Source organism: Sebastes umbrosus, chromosome 16 (assembly GCF_015220745.1).
Source record: "Sebastes umbrosus isolate fSebUmb1 chromosome 16, fSebUmb1.pri, whole genome shotgun sequence".
NCBI classification, from domain to species: Eukaryota; Metazoa; Chordata; class Actinopteri; order Perciformes; family Sebastidae; genus Sebastes; species Sebastes umbrosus.
Window position 1 is genome coordinate 4,784,304 of NC_051284.1, and position 27,454 is coordinate 4,811,757.

At 39.8% G+C, this 27,454-nt stretch overlaps 1 protein-coding gene across 9 annotated transcripts in view; it reads left to right on the forward strand.

The window, feature by feature from the left end:
* nrxn3a (neurexin 3a) overlaps positions 1–27,454 on the forward strand; it is a 187,800-nt gene that overhangs the window by 108,129 nt on the left and 52,217 nt on the right. For 4 of the 9 annotated variants that reach the window (XM_037796375.1, XM_037796376.1, XM_037796371.1 and 1 more), the window contains exons 8-17: positions 1,139–1,432; positions 3,439–3,586; positions 3,943–4,365; positions 15,974–16,177; positions 18,202–18,228; positions 22,243–22,362; positions 22,646–22,766; positions 23,660–23,920; positions 25,068–25,258; positions 26,511–26,684. In XM_037796375.1, coding sequence (XP_037652303.1) covers positions 1,139–1,432; positions 3,439–3,586; positions 3,943–4,365; positions 15,974–16,177; positions 18,202–18,228; positions 22,243–22,362; positions 22,646–22,766; positions 23,660–23,920; positions 25,068–25,258; positions 26,511–26,684 — 1,963 coding nt within the window. The remainder of the gene's footprint in view (positions 1–1,138; positions 1,433–3,438; positions 3,587–3,942; positions 4,366–15,973; positions 16,178–18,201; positions 18,229–22,242; positions 22,363–22,645; positions 22,767–23,659; positions 23,921–25,067; positions 25,259–26,510; positions 26,685–27,454) is intronic. The other 5 variants (XM_037796377.1, XM_037796374.1, XM_037796379.1 and 2 more) reach the window with 2 other exon arrangements.

Below are 27,454 nucleotides of genomic sequence, written 5' to 3' on the forward strand. Positions count from 1 at the left end.
ATCTGCTGGTGGATTATCGATAATCTCAGCCAGGCCCCTCAATCTACCCACTCAGCTATCGCTTCATTCTCAGGAAGAGAACCCTGGGCGAGGAGCGAGCAGCGAGGAGCAGAGACACATTAATATAAAAGAGAGTGAAACGGAGGAGAGGGTGTGTTTGCTTTGTGTACGTATGTGCCCCAAACATAGCCAGACAGAGGGTGTTTCTCTACCCAGAGAATTAGAGAAAAAAAAAAAAGCCCTTCAATTTTCCACTTGAGCAGATTTCAATTTACACACACATCCCCCTCCGTGACTCCATCCTCCTGTGTTATTGATAGCATTTAGGGCGGCTGTGATAAAAGATTGGCCACTTAGTGTTTTCATTCATTTGTTTTCCATCTTTGGCAGGACACTCGCTCGTACAGGACTGTCTGTTGTGGCGAGGCTTAAACACTGTTATGTGTATCTGGCTATATGCAGGACAGACACATCTGGGCTCTGTCTGTGGGGCTAATTCACTGAAGGAGAATGAAGATGGAGGCTGATGCTGTGCACCAACATATTACTCCATTTATTTATTACATATTTAACAAAATGTTTTACTGGATAGAGCAGCAGGGCCATCACATGTTTGTACTATTCTCATATCGGGGTTTTATTTACATCAGAGAGAACCCTGCAGGTTTAGGTGAGAGACGGACCTTGTTTCACTAATCGCCCTGCTTTTTTAAGAATATAAAACAAGCATCTATTATATTTAGAAGCCTTCATGTTTTCATTTGCTGGTAATGCAAAGTCAACATTTATTCCATGTTTCCAGAATGGCTTAATAAACTTCCAGATTGGTGGAACGCCATATCCTTTCATCTCAATAGACAGGCTTGCAAATATATGTGAGTTTGAATCAAAATTGAAATCCACACATGTGCATTGCATTCATCTGGAAAACATTGACAACTTTCTTATTTATTTTGAGGTTTTACTTTGTTTGATGAGAAAATTGACAAAGCAGCTTGATGTATTAACCAATGCTAATCCTCACTTTACTGTAAAGTGTTACCAGAGGTGCTTGGTTAAGTGACAAGAGTAAACATATACTGTACATTATATACCACAATAGAAGAATAACTGTAACACTCTCCTTGCCCTACCACAGGTGGTGTATAAGAACAATGACATCCGTCTCGAGTTGTCCCGTCTGGCTCGCATTGTGGACCCTAAGATGAAAATCCAGGGTGAGGTGTCCTACAAGTGTGAGAATGTGGCCACTCTGGACCCCATTTCTTTCGAGACTCCCGAGGCCTACATCAGCCTCCCAAAGTGGAACACCAAGCGGATGGGATCCATATCTTTCGATTTCCGCACAACGGAGCCCAACGGCCTCATCCTCTTCACCCATGGCAAACCTCAGGAGCGCAAAGATGCCGCCCGCAGCCAGAAGAACACCAAGGTCAGTCTATAATCCCCAAGATCACTTGGTAGTTTCAACACTGAGGTCAAAGACAACCAGACTTTCTGTTTGGAAGGATTGATGAATCATCTTGGATGACTGTCAAAATGTCTTTAAGACAAATCCAATTGCATAGTAATTTATACTTATCCTATACCTGCATGACTGAGAACCTTCACAGGCATCACACAGCTTTAAAATTTGTTTAGAGTGGTTCCCATCAAAGTAAAGTATTCTATTACTCATGACCCTTCATCACAGGTGGCATATGTCAATGAGCTGCAAGCAGGTTAACCAGAATGATGTTCCCCTCTCAGATGGTTTCATTTGGATATCCTTTAGGCATGTAAATATGTAAAAAATGTATCAGACGTTAAAAGAGAAGTGTGCCCTGTTGCACTTGTGACCACACCCTACAGTGATTTCACGGTGTAGGTCTACTGACACACTGAGGGCCAATTCACAAAAGGATTGCATGACTTTGGCGGCCTCTTAACCTGTGCAATTAGACAAAAATAAACTATATAATTGTCAAAGCATCTGCCGAGGTGACACAAAGTTGTTGTAACTTTGGCGTACATTAACCAATCTTCTCCAATTTTCTCATGCGTGATAAGAGTCTTGGCTTGAGGACAGCCATATGGAGTCACTATATTTTGGCATAGTACTCTTGGCAGGTTAACCAGATCCACCTCAAATTTGGTCAAGGTGGTGTTAAGAAGTTCCTGATGCCAGACCACAGAGGTTTTGAGACTTTGTTGGATGCGCTTGCCGTGGCAACGCATCATTCACCATGAAACAGGAAGTTGTTATTGAAGGGCCAGAGATGCTTGCAAACAAACTAAACTCAGCACAAGTATTAAAAGTGCTAAAATATGTTATCTCATATGATTCTTGTGCTTCGGTGTGGCAAGGGGGCTCGAAAGCGGCCACTACAAAAATTCAAAGAAGCAGCCCTCTTGGTACATTTCACGTAGATATACGAAATTTGGTAGGCCCATGTATCACATATAGACTTAAAAAAAAGTATCTTGGGGCCATGCTCTAAACCCAACAGGAAGTTGGCCATTTTTAATTGTTTGTGAATTCTTCATTGATTTTTGGACATTTCCAGGCTCTGTACTTTAACGAACTCCTCTTACAGATTTAACCCGATCAACTTCAGATTTGGTCAGTACAATCTAAAGACCTATGTGATGAAAAGTTATTCAAGTTTGAATTTTCACGAAACGGAGTTGCCGTGGCGTGGCGGAGAATTTACATGATAAACAACACACTGTTGTAACTTTACTGTACTTGGTTAAATCTGCCCCAAACTTGACCTATTTTATAGCAGTCCAGACCTGAGGACATGTAAATGGCAATATTGACTCATAGTCATAGCGCCACCTACTGACAACAGGAAGTCAGCATTATGTGACAAAACATCATCCAATTTACATGAAATGTACAATGTGTGGTCTACACTTGATAGTGAGCAACATAATGCATGTTTAGCATGTGTTCTCTAGCGCCGCATAGTGGACACAGGAAGTGGTGAAAAATTTGCAGTCCGTCATAGATATATACATACATTTGTATAAAGCAGCATTTTTGTCCACTCCCATGTTGATAAGGGTATTAAATACTTGACAAATCTCCCTTTAAGGTACATTTTGAACAGATAAAAAGATGTGCAATTAATTTGCTATTAACTATGGACAATCATGCGATTAATCCCGATTAAATATTTGAATCGATTGACAGCCCTGGTTTAATTTTAGGTTTAGGCTTTGGCATTTACAATTACTTCATGATTTATCTTTGCTTACATGTGTAACTTAACTATATGATGCATTTGTCACATGTCCTGCCTTTTCTCAGGTCTGAGTTTGCATGCCACTTAACTGCAAATCAAATATTCACAGTCAAGAACCACATCTCGCATTCCTTTTTTTTTTTTTTTTTAAAAAGGACTTTGATTGATTAGTAATCATCTGTTGATGTGTTCTTTTGACTTTGTCCAGGTGGATTTCTTTGCAGTAGAGCTGTTGGATGGCAGCCTATACCTTCTGTTGGACATGGGCTCAGGGACTATCAAGGTGAAGGCCACCGCGACAAAGGTCAATGATGGTGCCTGGTATCACGTGGACATCCAGAGAGACGGACGCTCAGGTCAGTTGTGTTGGTGAATCAGTGAGGTATACTAGATCTAATAGAATTTAAATTACCTATTTTTTCTAAAAAAAAAAACTATTTGAAATACATTATAAAAACACAAGAATTATCTTTTCACAAAATACAAAAAAGTCAACCAAAAGTTTTACTTGTAATTAACTATTCAGTACTTCCATAATTTTATGGAGAACTTTGACTCATGAAGTTGTTTTAGAAGATTTGTTGACTTTCCTTAAATAGCTTTTACATTTACAAAAATTCTGCATGAATAATAGTTCATCACTTCCATTATTGTGTAAGATCTCTTCCTGACATCAGCATTCTACCTTGAATCACTGTTGGTATCGATACAGCCCTGCGCCTGATCTCTACTCCCTCCATCCCCACCACAGGGACCATCTCCGTGAACAGCAGAAGGACCCCGTTCACAGCCAGTGGTGAGAGCGAGATTCTGGACTTGGAGGGCGACATGTACTTGGGGGGTCTCCCCAATGACCGCACCAACCTCATCCTGCCCACCGAGCTCTGGACCGCCATGCTCAACTACGGCTACGTCGGCTGTATCCGTGACCTTTTCATTGACGGTCGAAGCAAAGACATCCGTCAGATTGCCGAGGCACAAAATGGTGCTGGCATCAAACCCTCGTGCAACAAGCAACCCGGCAAGCAGTGTGAGAGCTACCCGTGCAAGAACCGAGGAGTTTGCAAAGAAGGCTGGAATCGATTCATCTGTGACTGCACTGGCACTGGCTTCTGGTCACGCACCTGTGAGAGAGGTAAATGCTTTTTTTCTCCTTAAACCATACTGATACATACTGGAGCAGCAAGGAAGAAACAGTCATCCCAACAATAGTAAAGGAAGTCCTGATTGCAGGAGTTGTACAGACTGACTGTGGTAGTAGGAGACAGATACCAACTGTGTCCAATTTAAAGGAATACTTTACCCCCAAAAGGATCATTTGTATATCAATTACTCCCCCCCGTGTTACCTTGAATTCTTGAAGAAAACTTTGCTTTTCTCACATGCCTCCATGTTGAGTAAAGAATCCAAAAACTGAGAAAAGTCTTGATGAATTGAAGCATTAACAGTTTTACGCTTGCACAGGCGCACTTCTCATCCACACCAGTACTGTTAATGTTTGCGAGAAAAAACAAGTTTTCTTCAAGGATTCAAGGAAACACGGGGTGAGTAATTGATATACAAATGATCATTTTGGGGGTAAAGTATTCCTTTAAGGAATCACTTCCTTTGAAGGACACAGCTTATGCTGAACCTGTGCCTACACTCCAAAGCGAGAATTTTTTTTTCTTCGGGTGATCCATTTTCTAAGTCTGATCTACATTATTTTCTCTCCCGTGTTTATGACTTAAGAACAGGTGGAATTTTTGTTTTTGTTGCCAGGATAATCTTTCTAAGTTCCTTTTTTTTGGTCTGAAAAAATTAGGCTGATTTTATGAAGTTGCTTTTTTTTGCCTCTGTGTGAAAACAGGTGACAAAAAAACATGTGTTGTGTTTAGAGTGTATGGAGAAATTAAATCTCACCTGGAAGAAAACCTGAATGCTTAGTCTAACTTAGAACATGGGGTAGTGGTGCACTCTGGTGGTTGAAGCAAGTATTACAACAACAAACACTTAAAAAAATCAGCCTAAAAAAATTCTTTCACCTGTTTTACCAAAGAGGCAAAGAAGAAAAAAGAACTTAAAAAAAATCAGCCTAAAAAAAAAAAAAAATTCACCTGTTTTTACACAGAGGTAATTTAAAAAAAAAAAATGTCACATGTTTTCAGACAGGAACAAAAAGAAACCTTTATACATACTATACTTTCAGTATTTAGTATTTTCCTACCTGTTTCACAGAAAAAAAAAAAGGAACTTAGAAAGATTATCCAGGCAAAAAACATATATATTTCACCTGTTCTTAGGTCATAAACACGGGAGAGAAAATAATATAGGTCAGACTTAGTTAAAATGAATCAGGGCTTCTGTACGGGACAGAGTGTGGCTGTTGTTTTATTTAAGTTTGAGTGGTTTGAGTCAAAAGGGATGGTAGATGCCAGTTCTTAACAGTATGGTATCTCAGTCTTAATCCTTATGTGTGCAAATTGTATGTCTGCAACAGCCTTCTTATTTTACATCAAGCACGAAATCAAGTTATTTGTCAAAAAATTGGCAAATAATGTGGATAATCAACATTGTCAGGACATGACTCAAATAAATATGAAATATCCTAAAAATGCCAAAAATTCAATGGAGAAGAGTGCGCCCCTATTTAACAACATTCAAAAATATTAGGGGAGGTTTTTATTATATCATTAATGCAAACTTAGCCAATCATATTTTCTATGTATTCTGTTGGCACGTTGCAGCCTCAGTAAAAAGTGGCCCTGTGTTGTGTGTCCCTTGGATGAGTTACATCTGCAGGTTTATGTCACCATCATTCTCCTCTTAGCTGTGTTTAAACAGACACTAGGTGGACAGATTGAGGTGGACACACATCACAGTGAGGTGGACATGTTTTGGCCTATCCTGAGGCTGTTTGACTGCAGTGAATGAAACACACAGAGGGAAATAAAAGGAGTTCCTGGTGAGGTCTGAGATCGGTCACAGAGACACACACAGCCTTCTCCACACATAACTTCAATATATGTTTTAACGTTGTTAGTTAGCTACAGCTAAGGTCTTTACGCCGGTACGTAATGAGCCCAGAGTCATGACCAAACAGTGACAGACTGCAAATAAAATCCCCAAAAATATTTTTTTGAAGAAAGGGTTTTTCAAGGGTTCTTTGTAAGACTAAGGGATGCATTAAGAAGAAGAAACAGTTCTTCAAGGATGGTTGAGAGCATGGGTGTTAAAAGGGACCACAACCTAGCTGCACGCCTCCAAAAACTGTGATTGTGAACTGTGATTGTTGTGGCAGCTCTGGCTCTTTAAGGCCTTTCAGACAGAACACGACAACGGCAGCACTGCACTCTGAAACTCATCATTTCCAATGGCTTGCGTCACGCCACTACAGCGTTTTGCTGCTTTGAGCAAAGCATTGGGTGCATTGTGCTGCTGTTATGTGTGCTGAACCCAGCTACGAGCGCCAAAAAATAACATGGTTGGGCTGAAAATTACTACGTTTGTACAGTGAAAATGTGACTTGACGTTGTGAACACGGGACACAAATGATTGTAACATGAAAGTGAAACATAACACGCGGGACATGAACAGCGGTCTCCTGGATGAAAGCCTTGTGTGTCGTGTGACCTCGGCAACTCAACTGGCATGAGTTCCAAAAGGTTGATATGGAGAGGGCACTTCATGCATTTAGTGCAGTATAGATATTAGGATTGTAGATCATGGATCGGGGAGACCGTGATCATTTTTGACACTCACCCGAATCTTTTGGATAAGAACAGATCCCAGACCTGGTGATAAGGAGACAGTCCAGACTCTCCATCTTTACACAGAAGCAGCTGTCTGCCAGAGAACCGTCGTGGTGTGCAGATAGTTTAATCAGAATCAGAAATACTTCATTGATCCCCGGGGGTTACAGTTGCTCTTATATAAACATAAGACGTAAGAAAATAGAAATAAAGGAGTATGTAACATGTAAATTATCTACATAATGCTGCAATATAAACACAATATATGTAAAGAAATATACTAAAATTAAAAATAAGAAAATTAAAATATAAAAAATATGAAATTTTGAAAGCTTGAGGTCCTGCGTGCAAACGCTAAATTTGGAGAAACTGCTTTTGGTGTTTGTGCTGCAAAAACTTGGAACAGTTTACGAAACACAATCAAATGAAACACAATTGTTCCTCCAGGTGATTTTAAATCTGTGATTACAAACTACTAACTGTTTTTAACATTGTTCTATTGTCGTCTGGCTGATTGCTTCTTGTAATTCGTTAATTATGTTTTGTGTATATTTATTCTGTCTCATTGAAAATCAGGGCATGCCCTCAATGATTCCTCGAGTTTTAAGTAAAGGTTGAATGAATGAAATATGTGCAACTATTTGCATTAACACGTGCAATATATAGCATATAACCACAGTGCAAATAAGTAAATACAAAATGCTGAGAAGTGGGATCTATTAAGTGCTAAATATACAGTAAATGCGCAAATGGTTTAAATAAGAAATGAATAAGACTATTTCACTATAAATGCAGTATTAATGACAGTGTTGCACAGTTGAATTATTGCACAAATTATTGTAAAGTTAAGTCAGTAAAATAATAAAGTACTAAAGACTGATCAGAGTTGGAAACTAATTAACACGTCCCCTCGCCCCACAAAGTGCTCCGACTGCTTTTTAGCATATCAAATAACAGCTTTCTGATCATATCTCTGTATCTATATCCGTTTTTTCTCTGTTCTCATCTAGTGGGACGCTGGCTGGTAATTTCCCCTGAATGTCATTTTTACTTTTGAACAGAAAAAGCTGTAGGTCATCAGTGGGTCAGTCTGATATGGGGGTGTACATTTCACCTTGAATAATTATTTTGCATGAGATATATTATTGAAATATTGCAATATAATTATCAGGAGGAAGTCAGGATTGCATAATATCTTTTTCATTGACACTATTATCTGGCATTAGATATTTAGATGGATGTATGAACATCCATTTAGGTCATTTATTGAATACTGTAGCATGGAAATGAACATAATTATAACTTACTGCTATGATTGGACAGCAGCTGTGACACTTCAAAGTGTGGCCCAAAATCATCTGGGTGCTGTACTGTACTGTGTGTGTGTGTGTGTGTGTGTGTGTGTGTGTGTGTGTGTGTGTGTGTGTGTGTGTGTGTGTGTGTGTGTGTGTGTGTGTGTGTGTGTGTGCGTGCGTGCGTGCGTGCGTGCGTGCGTGTGTGTGCATGCGTGCATGTATAGGGGGTAGAAAGGGACACAGAGGACACGACACAAGCACCTGCATGTGTACATACGTCTTGTCCGGCATCCTGTGACTGCACATAATCACGCACGTGCGTGAGCACGAGTGACTCTTTTAAAGGTCTTATTTATAACATTTTCATGTAGACAAATCTTTTTTTAATAAAAGATTTAAAGGAACTATTTGTTAGAATCAGTAATTGCTTGTTAACAGCGACAGCTGTGGCCGTTAAGTCAACGAAAGTCAGCGCCCTGTTGCTCGCGCCTGTGCTTGTGCTCGCTCTACATAGACATGAACGAGCATCGCTAGAAACAGTGAGGCGTCACACGTCAGCTAAAACCACAATATCACTCTATATTTCACCTGCTTGGCAGTAATGTTAGCTGACCAGACGAAGGTCTCTCCATGAATCAATGCTGATACTGTGTTTTCCTGCGTCAGCCTCCCGACAGCGGTCAGAAGGAACAGGGGAGACACCGGAGTTTTGGTCGGAGACGAGAGAAGATATCTGACATTTGGTTCTCACTACTAACAAGTCTTGTGAGCCAATAGTAAAACCACGTTGGTATCACGTGGTATCTCTGTGTCGTCAGTTAGTGTTGAAAAAACAGATAAATGGCTGAGATTGACAGAGAGTGCCTGGCAACGACTTGTTGTGAAGTGATGGCAACGGAACGGCGGACGGAGAATATGACATCTAGTGGCTGAATGTTATCAATGTTATCAATGGCACCTTTAACCCTCTGAGACCCGCGGGATCGCCAACGATCTGACTTAACCGTCTTTCGGAGGCTGTAGCAGTCTAATTTTTAGCTAGAGTGAAGTCACATGTATCATATGAAACTAGAAAACTTAATGAATGTATTGGTCGGGAGGCTCAGTAACGCTCCAAAGTCACAGTCAATTTTGGTGAGGAAAGACTGTCATGTCCACTTTCAAAGGGGTCCCTTGACCTCTGACCTCCAGATATGTGAATGAAAATGGGTTCTATGGGTACCCACTAGTCTCCCCTTTACAGACATGCCCACTTGATGATAATCACATGCAGTTTGGGGCAAAAAACTGTGTTATGCATGCAGTACAAATGTGTTATTTTCTCCTATTCTAAGTGCATGCATGTGTGTGCGTGCCTGCCTTCGTGACATAGCAGCCATTAGATCTTGGCACCACTGCTGTTTACCCAGTGGATGCTCACTGTTCTGCCTGGTGTTACCAGGCATTTGTCTTTGGCTCTGACTTCAACCCATGCCTCCTGCTAGATAAAGTGCCACAGCGCTGAGTCATCACCGGTCCAGTAATGGAGTGAGGATATATTGTGGCTTATAGAAATATATCACACCTCTAACTCTTGGCACGAGCCTAGTCACCTGTTGGTCTAATTACCATAGATTTATAGAGAGAAAGGTCGACGCATAAATAATGTAGACCAACCTTTGGCTCAGAGCTCCTAGTACTCTTATGAGGACTATCTACATATGGTGGGCAGCAAACAATCATTTTGTTGTGGCATCAGTTCAGTTGATCTTGTCTTTATCTTGATTATGTAATGGCACTTTCAAGTGGACTAACTGCATCTATCAATAATTGATTAGGATTAATAATCATGTCCAGGAAACGTGCTTGTACCGCTGGTTTCTTCTCATTGCTTTGGTATAAGTGATGCTGTTATTTGCCTCGTCTCTGACAAGTTGTGGTGATGCGCTTTTAACATAAATTATTCTCATTTAAGATCACATGATCCAATCACCAAATGGTTCCAAAGAAGGGTTTTGTCAGTCTGGTTAAACAACACATTCTTACTCCCAACTTCTCAAATACTGACGCTTGGTCAGTTGCCCTCGCTTCAAATCAATATACGCTCGTTTCTTGCATAGTGTCCTTTCAGAATAAACAGATAAATAGCTGACCCGGCTGCAGTATTTGATGAATTGGGAATAAAGGCCAGCACAAACAAAGACCCGCCTCTAATACTACAAACGGCTCACATGATAAATTCATCATGATGCATATTTCCACAGCAACATGTTCCATCAGAGCAACAACCCAGTGATGTCATACTCACCACACTGTTGAACAAAGTTTTAACAGAAATAGTTCTCATTGCCTAATTTTTTTTGGCTTTACATTGCCGTCAGTAAAACTCCTAACCTTCAGCAAATGTTAACATGAGCCTGTCCTGTCAACTGCTGAACATCTGTTCATGTGAAACATCTATACAGGAAGTGTTGAGTTTCATTGACTATTCAGAGATGGAGTATATCTTCATATCAAGGTCTTCTTCTCGCTGGTTTTAATGTGGCAAGGTCAGTCAGTTAAAAGTGTGTCAATCCTTTGGACACACTCTATTAAGACCATCTCACATGCAGGTCATTACACACACACAAACACACACACACACACACACACACACACGCAGTTCCATCCAAGAAATATGACATGTCAGAGTTAATCTGACAGCCCAGCTCAGAGCCGTAATGACAATTTAAATTGTGTATATCACACTGTGCTGTAATCTGACACCTTGTCAATTAGACATCAGTCCCACGCGTCTCTGTGACCAATCACAGTCAGTTATTTCATGTGCAGTTGAGCATGGACCCAGACACATACAGCATGTGAACACACAGCTGAGCAGAGAACACTGACTGATGTGGATTATGTCACCTCATCATTAATGTGAAAGTTTTAAGGTGCATTAAGTCATGTATGAGTGTGTGAACTAAGCAAGAAGATCCTGTGCCACATCTTTCTTTCCAAATAGAACGTATACCTGCCTGTCTGGCTGCTGTTGATTCCAGCCTATGGACATCCTGTAAAATATTATAGAGTGATACTACAAATAACACAGGAAAGCAGTGTAAGTATTAACACTATATACAAACACACCACCTTAACCCTATAATATTCCTGTTGGATTATTATTGGAGAATTATAGGCCTACTACAGAAGATGCATAGCCCAAGTATTATAATATTATAACAATAAAACCACAGCTGATCAGGACACAAAAGAACATGCGTAAAGAAATAATGAAAATATAGGCGTTCATTTTTTTCTATTTTTGTATAGGTACATTTAGAGAGATGCATAAACCAGAGTCAAATTCCTTGTATTTATTTTACAAATAAATCTGATTCTGATTAAGTTTCACTTTCACTTTACAGTCAGCTGTTCGTTGGTGTCCAGTATTCACAACGCCGAGTCACATTTGCACTGTAAAAACGTGGTAATTTGAATCCCAACCATGTTTGTTTTTTTTCCGAAACCTAACAGTTTTTTTCTGCCTAAACCAAAGCACGTGTTTTTGTTTAATCACTGCGACCAGAAAGTGATACCGAGGGGTCGGACAAAGCGTCAGTATTGGACGAGTTGAGATGAGAACGTGTTGCTGTTTTCAACATGTTAGTCATCAGCCACCAGCCCGACGATACACTGTTTTACCTGCTACTTCTCTTGATTCCGTCCATTATTCCTCCTTTTTGGCTATCCTTCTTTAAGCTCTCCACACCTTTTTATCCTTCCTCTCATCCTGCTTCACTTCCTACAGCGGTTCCCAGCTGACGGATGGGCTGTGTCTCCACTCTGTGGGCACTTGGTAGAACTACACATTCCCAGTCATGTAGCAAAACTGATCAAAGGGCATTTAGAGGACACATAATGTCCCAGCGTATTATTGGGTTTATTCATCATCGTTCCTGTGATAGGACGAATAATCACCTCTGATTGAGTGGAGTGCAGGGAAACAAACTCTAAATGAATTTAAGATGAAGTGGAACAGAGACTGGGCAGTAATAAAGAAATAATGAAAACTACCAACCTGTCCCCAGAATAAAACTTTGGCATTGTATGTTTCTGTAAACTACGGATACGCTGAATCTCTATGTTTCTGAACCAAAAATATGTTTCGTATCAACGTTTCTACATACGTGTATATCAATGCTAGGGTTTTAAACACTTTTGTGTTTTTTGTCGTTTCAAAACTGCATTCTCAATTACATTTAAGTTTAGGCAACAAAGCTACTTGGTTAGGTTTAGTAAAAGATCATGGTTTGGGTTAAAATAAGTACCTTACTTTTGGTTTCACATGGGACATGAACACCAGATGAAAGTATTCACAAACAAATGTCAAGTTATAACTCTTCAAACACAATGCACAACTACATGCAGAGTGATTTTTAGCTGCAAATCTATTTTTGTATCTGTAAACCTGTATCTGTATCTGTGCCTCTAATTTCCAACTCATATATCATTTGTACATCAACTTAGCATCTTTTCAAAGGAAACATATTTGTGAATTTCAACCTACTTGTGTGGATTCTTTTGAGCCTATTTACCATGCTGTTATGTGCAAATGCAGGGAGCATCGTAAAGAGAGTCGACAGATTTTTTATCTCCGTACCTTCACAATTCGATGGTTAATTGCTGCTCTGTTCGGACGAGAGGTCACCTGCACGGGCTCTATACCTGTGAACCCAGCGGCGCGGCCAGATTGCAGTCAAGTGCGCGGTGCCATGCCCAGTGCATCGGGAGTGTGCCAAACGCACTTTTGGTCATTTCATGGCCGAGCTCCCTCGGCGCACCTGTGGCGCACTGGTGGGATGGCATTAATGCAATGCCAACAGCTGGTTGACAAACAAGCATTATCATGTTGTAGAATTACAAGAAGTTATTGTTGCTGTCACAACAAGTTACACATCATTTAGGCAATGATGTCTGGAGGGTTAGTAAGTAATTTAGGTAATGCTGATCAACCAGACTTACTCATCATCGACCAGGATTACTGACTTGGCTTCTCATCTACAGTGTAAATGCTTTAAAATTGCGGTGGGTAATTTAACTCATAAAATAACTTCACCAATATCGAATCTCTCTCCAAACTAAACTGAAAAGTTGGCAGCCCTGTAAACTAGTCTTTTTTGATAATGCACTTTTTTATCGTGAAGATGTTTTTTTATTCGCACTTTATTTATAATGAAAAGTCACTCAGAGCCACAACTTAGTGTGAACTGAGTGTGGAACCGTTGGACTAACGTTTACTTGGCGAAGGCTCCTTTTTCTTCTTCTGTTAAGTTTAATAGCTGTTGGCATCCATAAATGCTGTTGGCAAATGAATGTGAAGGTTTGTGAATGTTATTAAGCAATGCTACAAAATCACAAAGATCTTGTAGTGAAGTGCATGTCTGAAAGCCTGGGAGAGGCTGAGACGTCTCAAGCCCCACTAGTGCCCCCCCTAGAGGCGCCGATGTTGATTACAATTCATAATGCAAAGAAAAGGACAAACAATATGCTGATGCACGAACACGTTCTCATTCCAACTCGTCACATACTGGCGCTTTGTCAGACCCCTCGGCGTCACTTTTCGCTCACAGTAAACACGTGGTTAACGTTGTGAATTGAACAAAACCACTTAGGTAGGTTTAGGAAAAAACTACATGGTTGGGCTTAATACTACTACTATGTTTTTACAGTGAAAATGACGTTGTGAACACGGGACATGAACAGCTGATTGTAACAGAGGTCTCCTGGATGAAAGTCTGTGTGTCTCTTTCACTCTTTAAACCATGTCACCACAGTCTGGTGCACTTTCTGGAGTGTTTACTGTTGCCATGGAAGGGTTTACATCGTAGTTCATGGAAAGCCCGGTGCGTGTCACACATGGCGCTACAGGGGGGTTAGTGCGTTGGTATCACATGCCCGATCGGTAAGTTACACCCTGGGAATGAGAACCGGCTGACTGGTGTTACACAAAACAATCCCAAGTCAAGGTCCACTTTGCATTTTCTAGAGCTTTCAACTGTATCACATGGTCTTCATCAGTCGATAGAGTTGGTTCGCTTGTCATGGAGATGAATTTGTTGACGTGCAAGTTGATGGAATGTAACTAAGTACATTTACTCAAATACATACTTTACTTGAATATTTCTATTTCATGCTACTTTTTACTCCACTACATTTATTTGATCAATTTAATTACTAGTTAATTTACGGTTTCAGATTATTAATACAAAATACTATCGACAAAAGATGATGTGTTATTATAGATTAAACTACCCAGCAGTATATAAATGAGCTCCACATTTACCAGCTGCAACATTAAAGGGATGAACACAGTAATGCATCAATAATTACAATACAATTAATATATTAATCTGCACCATGAGTACATTTGTTATTTTAAGTATATTTTGAGGCTAATACTTTTGTACTTTTACTTAAGTAAAAATTGCAATAGAGTATTTCTACACTCTGCACGACCTTGACATGCAAGCTCAGTAGCTGCATGTTAGACACACAGAAAGTGTCACACACTGTGTGTTCTTTGAGTGTGTGTGAGTCTCAGTGCTCACCACCATCAACATATCTACATGTCGCTGATAGCACTCTATTTCACACTGAGGGCAAAGCAGCAGCCAACCACAGCATGGTGTAACAGCCAATCTGTAGAACAGGGAAGTGTGCTGATGCTTTGCAGTCAGATGAGGACTCAGACTAAAAAGAGCCACGAGGGATTGTGGAATGCCTAATCCACAACTCCTGCAGCAGATAAATGAGGCATGCTGTACGACTTCATGTTATTGGCTGTGGAAGCAGCCTTTCTGGAATAGTACCTCACTCTTTCTGCTACTGCTACCTCCACACTGTAGTGTGTGCTTGGATCAGGGGTCTGCAACCTGCGGCTCCGGAGCCACATGCGTCTCTTTAGCCCCTCTCCAGTGGCTCCCTGTGGATTTAAAAAAAAAAATTGTGGAAATGAATACCTGTTTTTTTGTTTACATTTTCATTTTTATTTATCATTGTTGTAGGTCTATTGTACGACGTAGTATTAGGGCCAAATTGAGGAAAAAAAATTAATCTGAGATTTCGAGAATAAAGTCATAATATTATGAGAATAAAGTCATAATATTATAAAGTAGTAATTTTACGTGTTATTTTATTTTTTCTTCGTAAAGTTATGAATTTATTCTCGTAATATTACGACTTTTTTTCTCGTAATACTATGACTTTATTCTGGAAATCTCAAATTTGTTTTCCCTCAATGTGACCCTAATACTCCGTAGTACATTTGCACTTGGGCCCTCACTGCATTAGACTTATATACTATATACGTAGACTATAAGCTGTGTTACCTTCATCACAATGCTAAAATGTTTTGTGTCTCCAGACAGATTTATTTATTTATTTATTTGCCTAAAATGGCTCTTTTGATAGTAAAGGTTGCTGACCCCTGGCTTTGATCCACCTAAGCAACACTGCCTGCTCAGTTTTAAAGCTAGAGTGAAGATACTGGTATCATATGAAACTATAAAACCTGAGGAATCCATTGGTACCAACCATGTCACAAGCTGCATCTCATTTCCCGATTTTGTGCCTCCTCGTCTCCTCGTCTCCAACCATGGTCTGGATCAACTGACCAACCACTAGCATGACTAATTGGTGATATTGGTATGAAATATGGCTAACATTTCTCTATGCTTCTGACTTTGTCACACAGAGGCTTCCATCCTCTCCTACGACGGCAGCATGTACATGAAGGTGGTGATGCCGACCATCATGCACACCGAAGCCGAGGACGTCTCCCTGCGTTTTCGCTGCCAGCGGGCCTACGGCATCCTCATGGCCACCACCTCCCGAGACTCAGCCGACACGCTCAGGCTGGAGTTGGACGGGAGTCGTGTCAAACTCACGGTCAACCTAGGTATCGTATGCCACCCCCAACCCCCCCCACCCACCCACCCACCCATCTGCCTCTACACCTCCACCTTCACCGTGAGACAGTTCACTGTCGAGCGGTGACCTCTCCTCTCCTGTCACTTCTGTCTTTTTGTGCACAGTTTCTTTTTTTATTTTAGTTCCTCATCATATATGATCCCTTAAAGGTTTCTACCAGCTTTAGAACATAGATAAGAGAGTTATTATCTTTTTTGCATGGGTGTTAATGCGATTTGTGCACACAGATAACCATGGACTGCTTACTGAATACAACTCTTGACTGGAATACATCTTAGGCTACACATCATATCTGATTTTATTTCAATGGTAAACATGTTTGGCCCATCTTTGAAACAGACAAACCATAGTCATATCCATATTCTTGTTTACGGAACTTTTGAGACAGTCACAGCACAATAAGTAGAATATACATTACAATGTGGAGATACTGGGCTTTAAAGTCTGGTTAAAGTCTTTTTAAAGAACAAAGTGTGCTGAGACTTTCTAAGAGGTGACTTCCACCAAGTATGCCCACTGATCTCCAGTCATCATCCAACAGGACATTAGAAGGAACTTTTTCTTGTCTTCGTCACTATAACCTCATGTTTCTGTCTGACATCGAGTCATTTTTCTCTTTCGCCTTCCTGTTCCTCCGGGTGGTTGTTTTCTTTGCTAATGATGGTGTCTTTTTTCTTGAAGTCTATATGCTTCTTCAGTGTTTTGTTTCTTTTATGTTTACCTGTCAACTTCATTTTCCATCATGCTTTGTCAAAAGATGGTATTCACCCCTTCAAAGGCCTTAAGCCTGCGGCCCGTCAGGCGAACAGCCCGAGAACAGAGCCCAGCAAAACCTACAGCTGGCTGCGACCCCAAATACTTCCTTAACACTTCCAATCATAATCTGTAAAGTATGAAAAAATGAGTCACACATCTCAATTTATATCTTACATATACAACTAGTAAGGAATCCTAAAATGTTAAGAGGTAATGGCAACATTAGCAGACGCTAGCTGGTTTGCCAAGCCCCATTTATAGAGAAGTCATTCACTGATTATATTATGTAAATCATACCCAAGATTTCAGTCAAAATGCTCATGTGCAGCTCGAATTGGTCAGACCTCATATGATATTTTAGCCGATGTGTGATTTGCTACAGAACGTTTGTAAAAGCGTAAATACAATATATGTTTAAGATCTAACCTCTGATGTAGCTTTGAGACACATGTAGGCATATAGGCTAGTACTCCAGATGTGATGGTTGGGGTTCCTGTGCCTCTGCATGGTGCTGGTGCTGATTGGATCGTGGCTGTTTGCTCCCACTTTTCTGTTGCGGTTGACGACACATGAAACCACCAGCCACATGGTGACCAACCCTCACTGTTATTCTGGCCTCAGCGGGACTGTTCAGATATACTTCCATTGTCTATCACACCATTGTCTTACAAATTCAAACCTCTTTTTTTTTTGCTGTTTTAATAGCAAATTAAATGAAATTTATTTCTTGACTTTTCAAAGATCAGTGGCTCTAAAACGGATGGCTGCTACCACCTTGTAGGTGCGGAGGTCTTTGGAGCCAGATTCTTTGACCTTTTTCTAATCTGAATATTCAAACCTAAAATGGAACAGTCAGTGTTGGGTTGGAAAATTCATGTAGCTGGTACTACAAAGTGGCCATTTTACTGTAAATACTGTGCCTAAACAATTGATAAATTTGAACTCTGGTACTACGGGTAACAAAAGAGCACAAGCTCTAGAAAAGCAGCTTTTTACAACCAGTATGTGACAAATCCATGCATTATTTACTCTTAAATGATGTTTTTTTAGAAATCTTTAAAATATATAATTATTTTTATGATAATAAAGTTGTAAAAATGAATACTAAATGAATATAAAATGGCTGCCTCTCTGCATGTGTACGTCCCCGGAAGGGTGGACTTTTTGTTTTTGGATGTCTGCAGCAGTAACCTTGAAGGATGCAATTTCATCTGTCATTTATTCTTCCCCATCTAGACTGTATCAGGATAAACTGTAACTCCAGTAAGTTAACACTCAAGTTTCATTTTGCTTTCTATGTTGATGGTATGCTGATGTTGTTTTTATTTTTAAAGGAAATATGTGTGTTTTTTAAAAAAATGTGAGTCCTGCGCCGCCCTCCGCTTTCTCTTTAGCCAATCATGTGGAGGATGAGTTTGCTTAGTTGGTTTTGACTACCCATAATTCAACAGGGAGCCAACAGAAATAGCCTCAGTCAAATGGAATGGTTCGTTTGAATTATTAGACATATCTTAAACTTCTTTTTAGATAAACCTCTTTACTAAAAAAAAAAAAGAAAAAAAAAAAGAAGGCGTCTCGAGATAACTTCTGTTATGATTTGAAGCTATAAAAATATCTATATATAACTCTATTTTCTCCTAATGGGTTTACTGTCCCATTCTCTAATTGCTATCAAAAATAAAAAAACATTTTCACACTATTTTGCCCCGTATACAGTAGTAAGGATGTACATACAGTATACTGTATATATTGTTATTTGTTAACTGAGTGATGACATTAAGTGATTACAATGTTTGTGCAAACACAGCTTAGTTTTTAGGTTCATTATCCAACCTCTAAACACATCTCCCAGAAACTGTAGATGTAGATGTTCAACACAGGCCATATAACACCGACCCCATCTTTAATCCTGCAACCCCCTTTTTCTAACACTAACGTGTAACACAATTCCCTCCACCCGGTGATGTTAATTATAAAGAATGGACAAATGGTATGAGTAACAGGTAAAGTTCATTATAGCGCAGCAATACAAATTGGTGAGAAGTGTAATGTAACAAGACTTGCTTCATGCTTCAAAATCCACTTCAAGTAAAAGCCACGTTCCATAAGACCAAAACATGTCCCACAATTCGAGTGCATTCAGGAGAACAAAAAGGCTACCTACAATATTAACATAGCTTAGGGAATGTAACGATCTTTTCTTAAAGCATACTGTACTGGAGTCCAGTCCACAGTCTGTGTGCATGGAATTAATGTAAAATGTTTGTTGTAACCTAAACCTTACCAACATGGCTGAAACAAAACAGATGCAACAGCAGTACCCTGAAGGTAACGTCCATGTGTCACAACACAGACAAACGGCATAATGAGGACACATTGTGAATGAAATTAAAGGAAAGGTCCACATTTTTTTTTTTTTTTTATCAGCACCAAAATGATCCCATACAGAAATTAATAGATAAAACAATCCTGTTTGGCCAGTTGAATATGACTTCTTAGGATATTAATATTGAATATTATGAATATAGCTGAGCTGTCAATAACCAGATTTAAAACAATAGCTAAAGGTTATTACTCCCCAAAAAATATCCAGAATACCGTATGCAGGATAGTTTTGTATTGTTCGGGAAATTTGAAATCCAATTATTATGTCAGGTTGCATTCTAAGTTTAGGAATGGTGATTCTCTTTACAACTACAAGTGTGTCTTCTGCCTTTACAACCTAAAGTTGTTTATAGTGTCTCGGTTGGGTAGCGGTTATCAGGGGTTCACAAATAGCTACAGGATTTATACTTTTGCTTTTACTTATAATGAGGCCATGGAGATCTTTCTCTTTACATCTGTTATGTATATATATATATATATATATTATGGCATGCCATTCAGAAAATTATTATATACTGTATATAATGTGAAATTTGAGAATATTGAATGAAATCCTGAGAATAGAATTAGATTTAGTTCCTATTTGATCAATTTGTTGCTGCATTAAAAAGGATTACACTTGAATTGTAATTCCTGTTATTTATTTTTTTTACCAAGTTGCTGGTGTAAGATTTATTATTTTAATAATACATAACAGTAAATTTACTGTATATCTATGTATGTAGTTGTTACATTTTGTTTTACAAAGTTAGGGAATTAATTAAGGAAGTTAAGTCCACGCACATAACATAATGACCCCAGTCACTTCCACGCAGTGAGGCATACAGCTTATTAATTAAACACCGGTATCGGATCGGTCCTCGGTATCAGCCGATACCCAAGGTCCAGATATCTCTATCAGGACTGAAAAAGTGGGATTGGTGCATCCCTAGACAGATACAGGGGAATAAACATCTGTTTTTGGTTTCCCTCATCCACAACTTTTTTGTAAAGTAGATGCTTCCAGGATGCATTGCACGGCTGCTTACATAGACAATGAAAGGGAAGCGTGGAAAGGACGGAGCCTGTGGACACGTAGCCTCAAAACGCCGCTGTTTAGGAGGAGAGGGCCCGCAAACTTTGAATTAGCCTACGACTACACTCGCACACACAGAGGGATGATGAGAGGAAATGCCACAGAGGTGTGATCACTGTAATCTCTCGCTGCAGGTTGATCAACACAGAATCCCTGAGAGTCTTACTTCATTATATTCATTATATTCTGAACTGTCACCCGCCGCCTGAATTTAGTGTTCCTGTGTGTGTAGCCTGCTAGTACACACATCTTACTATCTGAATAATGTGCCCTTTAAATAGCAGGAAAATACTGTGCCGTATTTTAGACCAGGTTTTTGTTGGTCAATGGTGCAATCGCTTTCTGCTGCCTCAAGATAACAATGCACCAACAAAGCGCCTGACCACACCTCATCTTAAGACCAAAACGCAAAGTACATTAGCTACTTACACAACGTGGGCGCTGGGCGTGAAAATGACAACCATGTCGGTCTGAAACTAGCAATGACATTGGCTCTGCGCTGTGCGCCACTTCGTGCCGGGTGTAAGATAGGGCCCATGGTAACATTAGGATTTCATATCATGAGCCCCAGATATTGCAGCATGAAGTCCTGTAAACTTGCGGATGACTGAAAGTCTTTGGTTGCTCCTTTTTTTGGATGTATAAAGAATGAAGTCACCAGAATCTATTATTAACGTGAAATTGGTTAACCGTAACGTTAACTTATATAACCGGTAACCAGTTTGTAACGTTACCAATTTGTCAACAAATTTAAAGTGAATCGCAACTTATCGTTAGCTGTTCAATTTACAATCGGCGAGTGAGTGTCTGAGAGTTGACTTATGTGTCTCCCTATGATGCTCTTAGGAAAGTTCCGCTGTGCTACATTAAACTGTCAAATTTTGAACACCCAAAATTTTCGTGAGCAAGCTTAAAATACTCGGGGCTGAAGCCTGTATGATCGGCCCTAACGACGCCACTAGTCAAACACCAAGATATAACCACATATTGACAGGTGATTGACTTCAAATCTGTCAACAGCTGTTGCATCTCATACCAACAGTCAATGTTGCTTTCTTTTGATTGTGTCTTAAACTTAAATAGTGTTTGTGCCTAAAACTCAACCAGACCTTTCCAGATGAGAAAACACTCATATGACTTTTGTTGTTGGTAATGGTCATTTGTAAAGGTTTTGAAGGCACTGACAAAACAGTGTCATCTCAGAGTGACATCATATAGTACCTCCATGTATTTCCTGTCAGCAAACTTCTCCTCAAATGAGAAAAAACATAAATGTTGTATTTTATCAGGTCATAAGGTCAAAAAGATTAGGGGTAGGTTACAAAAGGAGCATGAAATGGCATTTTATATTGAACTGGTGACTGATGTTTCTCAGCTTACTTTTTCGGTTTGTACTTCATGGTCAGAAAAAATGAATGAAAAGAGAAACAAAAGGAGGGAAGGCAGGGAAGGAGTGAAAGGAAAAGATTTCTATGAGCCTACGATGAGTAAAAGCAATTTGTCCTGCTGTAGTCGCCCTTTCTCTGTTTTCAAAGAGCCGTGACTCTGTTCTGCAGCACAGTGCTCAGGTGTGTTCTATGACAATTACAGGTGTCAAGTATTTTTCTATTTTTTTCTTTTTCTCTGTGTTTTTCACTGACTAAACCAAACCCTTGTTTCCCAAAGAATATAAGAAGTACCGTAGATTGAAAACTATATTTAAAGCCATTTCAAGCTAAGCTAAGCTGCTTGTAGAATTCAGGCTGACAGGTGGGAAAACAAAGGTTTGGTTTTAGGCTCAGGATGTTTTTAACTTTGTGATTGACCATTGTTCTCAGGCAAGGGACCGGAGACCCTGTATGCCGGGCAAAAGCTCAATGATAATGAATGGCATACGGTGCGAGTGGTGCGTCGCGGCAAAACCTACAAGCTAACTGTTGACGATGATGTAGCAGAAGGTACTTAACCTGCATCCACTTGGTTCATGCTTGAAGAAATGTCATTAGCGTTGCCTTGTCAGTGGTAGTACACCACGCCGTGGTGTGTTGCCATAGAGACTGATAGAATCAGTGTATAGCTTGTAGATATGTAACCTTTAGTGACAGTTTGCATCCATCTAATACTGTTGATGTAATTTTCTCCTTAAATCAGCCCTTTTGTGTTAGTGTCAGACAGTGTTCTCTTTTCTTTTCGTTTTTGTCTTTCTTTTCAACCCATCCCCTCCACCCTCCCCGTCTTCAGGCCAAATGGTGGGCGACCACACCCGCCTGGAGTTCCACAACATAGAAACAGGCATCATGACAGAGCGTCGATTTGTTTCCAGCATCCCGTCCAGCTTCATTGGTCATCTGCAGAGCCTTAGGTATACTCAGAATACTTACTGTTTAAATGTGTATATATATATATCTTTAACATTTTACTAAGAATTGTTTTCATATAAGCAATGACAAGATAACGAATCCACAGAGCGTTGTCACCCAAATTCTGTAGCTCTACATCATTATTTTGCCTCATTTAGGTAGTTATTTTGGTTTCACAGCACATTTACTGTTTGATCCTGTCTCAGCTCTCTCCCCATGTAAAGAAGGCACATTTAGTGAGTAGCTGTTGAAGAACATTGGGCAACTAAAGAGCCGGATTTGTTTCTCAGGAGTTGGTGGAGACCAAACCAGAGTGTAAAGTTAATGTTAGACTTCACCATGTTCATCTAGTGGACATAAACAAAAGAGAAAATTGAAAGAGGAACACCACCTAAATGAAGAATTCCAATGTTATCTCCATGGCCTAGGGAAGTTCAATCAATTGTCTATGAAGCAGCTCCACTCTTTTTACCCAATGACATCACACCTTTGAGTTTTAGCACTCTGTTTTTTTGGATTTTGGAGAGTTGTTCCTGTTTACTAATGTTTTGGACTGTCTTAAACCATAGAAATAACAGGTATGAATTTAGAAAATAATAACTAATTACATCAACTATTTACTTAAAATATGAAAATGAGCCTTACACACCATGACATATGTTTCGCCAGTGTGCTTGCTAGCTTATTGTGGTGTTCTTCTGCCCCCAGATGGCTAAACAAAGTCAATGACTTCGGTTTTTATTTTCTTAAGAAGAAAACAATACATTAACTGGAGATTTATTTAGCCAAGGGTCTGTACTGTCGATGATACTCGACCGATATTTTCAGACTTTGAAGCATTAACCTTATTTTTAAGACAATCATTTCAAGTGCCTGTTCCTGTCCTTTCCCTCAGATTTAACGGCATGCTCTACATCGACCTGTGCAAGAACGGTGACATTGATTATTGCGAGCTCAATGCCCGCTTTGGGATTCGTTCTATAATCGCCGACCCTGTCACCTTCAAATCCAAGAGCAGCTATCTGAGCCTGGCCACTCTACAGGCCTACACATCCATGCACCTCTTCTTCCAGTTCAAGACCACCTCCCCGGACGGCTTCATCATCTTCAACTCTGGAGATGGCAATGATTTCATCGCTGTAGAACTGGTTAAAGGGTAAGTTTTATTTTGAACGGATGCTTTTGCACATTGAAATATTGGAGGTCTAGTAGCAGCACCGACTTAAAGTTGCTATAAAAAGATATTTTCATGATAACAATGTGTCAGATGGCAATGTGAAAGGATTATAAAAAGTATAATACCAAGCACTGTCTGTGCTACACTGTCATGAAAATAGATCCTCATAATCTAGGGAACATACTAAGTATGGGTTTTAGTACCTGTCATTAAAGCTGTGTTCAAAAATCAAAACTGGTGAGTTTTGATACATTTTTGGAATATTGTTGAATGGCAGAATGGCATTTCAGAGAATTCACCTACAAGACAAGACAAATTCATACAAAGCTTTCAAAGACTGGAGTTGCACAAATAATCCTTTTGTCTGTCTTCATTTTTGATTTTCTGCAACGGAATTTACACCTGGATGTTACGTACAGTAACTCCCTTGCACAAGTTTAAACTTTTAAAGTTTGCAATAGAATATTAAGAGAAATCTGTATTTGTAGCTTCATGCATTACTAGTATAATTACATGGTAAATGGACATTTATATAACGCCTTTTCTAGTGTTCCGACCAATTAAAGTGCTTTACACTACATGTCAGCATTCACCCATCCACACACACATTCATACACTGATGGCAGAGGCTGCCATGCAAGGTGCCAACTTTGCCCATCAGGATCTAATCTAAATACTTTTTCACACACCGATGGCTCAGCCTTCAGGAGCAGTTTGAAGTTTAAGTATCTTGCTCAATGACACTTCAAACATGTGACTGGAGGAGCCGGGGATCGAACCACCGACCTTCTGATTGATGGACGATCTGCTCTTCCTCTGAGTCACAATGACTTTATTTTATATATTTTATTCCATTATTTTTAAACAATACATCACAACATATTGGCATGCTTGTTTTATTTTTTGCCGTCCGTTTTCTTGTTTTTCCCGTGCTGTCCAGAAGGTGTCGTCCGTCTACCGTCTACCGTCTGCTGGGTTCCATGTGAATGCAGCATTAGTCATCAAAATTCACTCGCCTTTTGGCTCAGGGCTGCCAGTTTGTGCACATTTCAAAGAATAGCTTTGAAGGCAGAAAGATGAAGATTTCTTAAGTAATCTGTAACTCTCACTAACGTTCCTCTTGCAGATACATTCACTATGTTTTTGACCTTGGGAATGGGCCCAACCTCATCAAGGGCAAAAGTGACAGGGCACTGAATGACAACCAGTGGCACAACGTGGCCATCACCCGAGACAACAGCAACACCCACACGCTGAAAGTAGACGCCACGGCCACTAGTCAGAGTATCAATGGGGCCAAGAACCTGGACCTGAAAGGTATGCAAAGGACATGACTAACACCTTTAACATGTTTACTCTCCTTGTGTGTCCAGTATGTTGTTGAACTACTAAAAAATGTGTAATTGTGCATTAAAATGTGTGTATTTTACGGCATTCGTCATGCATTCTTTTTCTCTATGTCTTTTTACACTTTACCAAGGTAAAGGTCAGTCTCCCTACAGTATTATTTACCATGGGAACACATTTGTAGGGTGTAGTAAGTGGTATTGAGAGCTCATTCTATGCATTAGGTGGAGCGAGGTAACTAGCAGCAAATTGGGTCAATTAGTAGGAAGTCAATTAGGGAAGTGGGAACAAAAAGCACAAGTTCTGATGCTGCCTGTGTTGATTTCTAAAGTGAATAGCTGTGGACAGACTGCCAGCGTGCTTACTGTATGTGTTTTGGTTCTAATTAATCAGAACCAATTTTACACTGGTTTAGTGCTGTGTTGGACTGCCAAACTGCCCAGTGTTTAAAGGTCCCATATTGTGCTCATTTTCAGGTTCATACTTGTATTTTGTGTTTCTAATAGAACATGTTTACATGCTGTAATGTTAAAAAAAACACATTATTTTCCTTATACTGTCTGCTTGAATATACCTGTATTTACCCTCCGTCTGAAACGCTCCGTTTTAGTGCCTTTGAATGGAATTGCAACGGAATTGCATTGCTAGGCAACAGCTTGGGTCCATGTTTACTTCCTGTCAGCTGATGTTATTCACATACACTGCAACAGGAAATAAACTGGGACACATTTGGAATGTTTACGTTTAAAACTGTGTAATGGTCTAAATATTGTATATTTGTGACATCACAAATGGACAGAAATCCTAACGACTTGTTTCAAACCCACAATTGCTGAACACAGGCTGTGTGTATTTCTCTGTATATTGATAGTATTGATAATTTAACAGTATTTATATCGCACTTAAACCTGCTTTATAATGTAAAAGACCTGAAAATCTCACTTTTTACATTGGGACCTTTAAATCGTGCTGCATTGTACAGTATAACTTCCAACACCATGCTACGACAAAACATCTGTCTAGCGGGTATGCGTTGCGGTTAATATAGCTAAGTACATTTCCTATTTACTTGATAAAATACAGCAGAATTTACTTTACCCCGACAACAAATGAAGATGGCAAAGATCTGCAAGAAACTGATATATAAAGACAGAATTTATAATGTGGACATGTATAAGATAAGATCCTCCTACAGTGTTCTCTATGTTTTTCTACACCCCAGGTGATCTTTTCATCGCAGGACTGGGCCCAGGCATGTACGGCAGCCTGCCTAAACTGGTGGCTTCCAGAGAAGGCTACCAGGGTTGCCTGGCGTCGGTGGACCTCAACGGTCGCCTGCCAGATCTCCTTAGTGACGCCTTGTTTCGCAGCGGACAGATTGAGCGTGGATGTGAAGGTACACCGTCCCCCCGTGATTTAGACTACTACAACACAAACGTCAACTCCAACTCCAGCTCCAGCAGCCCGTTCTACCTGCTCAATGCAAACAGTAGCTCCATAGCCTTGTATCCATACGGAGGTCCCTCCGTTCTATTAACTCTACTCGTTGCCTCACTTACCCAGTGCTAGAGTCAGGCCCCATCATATGTTATCGGCCACATTGGTCGCCCATTGTCAGTGCCGTCGTGATCACCATCAGAGCAGTTTTTTGCCAGTGCAGTGACACAAAATACTGCCAGGTGCTCCATTTTTATCTCTCATACTTTTGTAAAGTTTCTTTTTTTTCTGAAGGTTGTGAATGTTTAGAGTCTTAAAGAATATTATCATATTAGAAGATACTACAGAGGTCCCTATGAGTGGCTGGTTCAGGTGTGTAGGTACAAAGACATGTATTCATTTGATTGTACAGAGATACAGTACATTCACATTCAGAGACATCATACAAAACATATCTAACTGACCCTTTACTAAGCCTCACCCCCCCTTAGTTATTGTTGCTATGCCTGTTAAGCTTTCCATTCTAGCACTGCACATGTGTATTTTACAATGGTAACGATAATACTGATGTACCACTGAAAGTTTGTAGTAATTTTTCAAACAACGGATCCTTGACTTAAAACAAAAGTAGACAAAAGCAGTTCATCACTTTTAGTTGGCAACTGTTGATTTTACTGAAATGTAAATTTGATTAGCTCCAGCTAGCGAAATAACATTAACTCTGTGAGT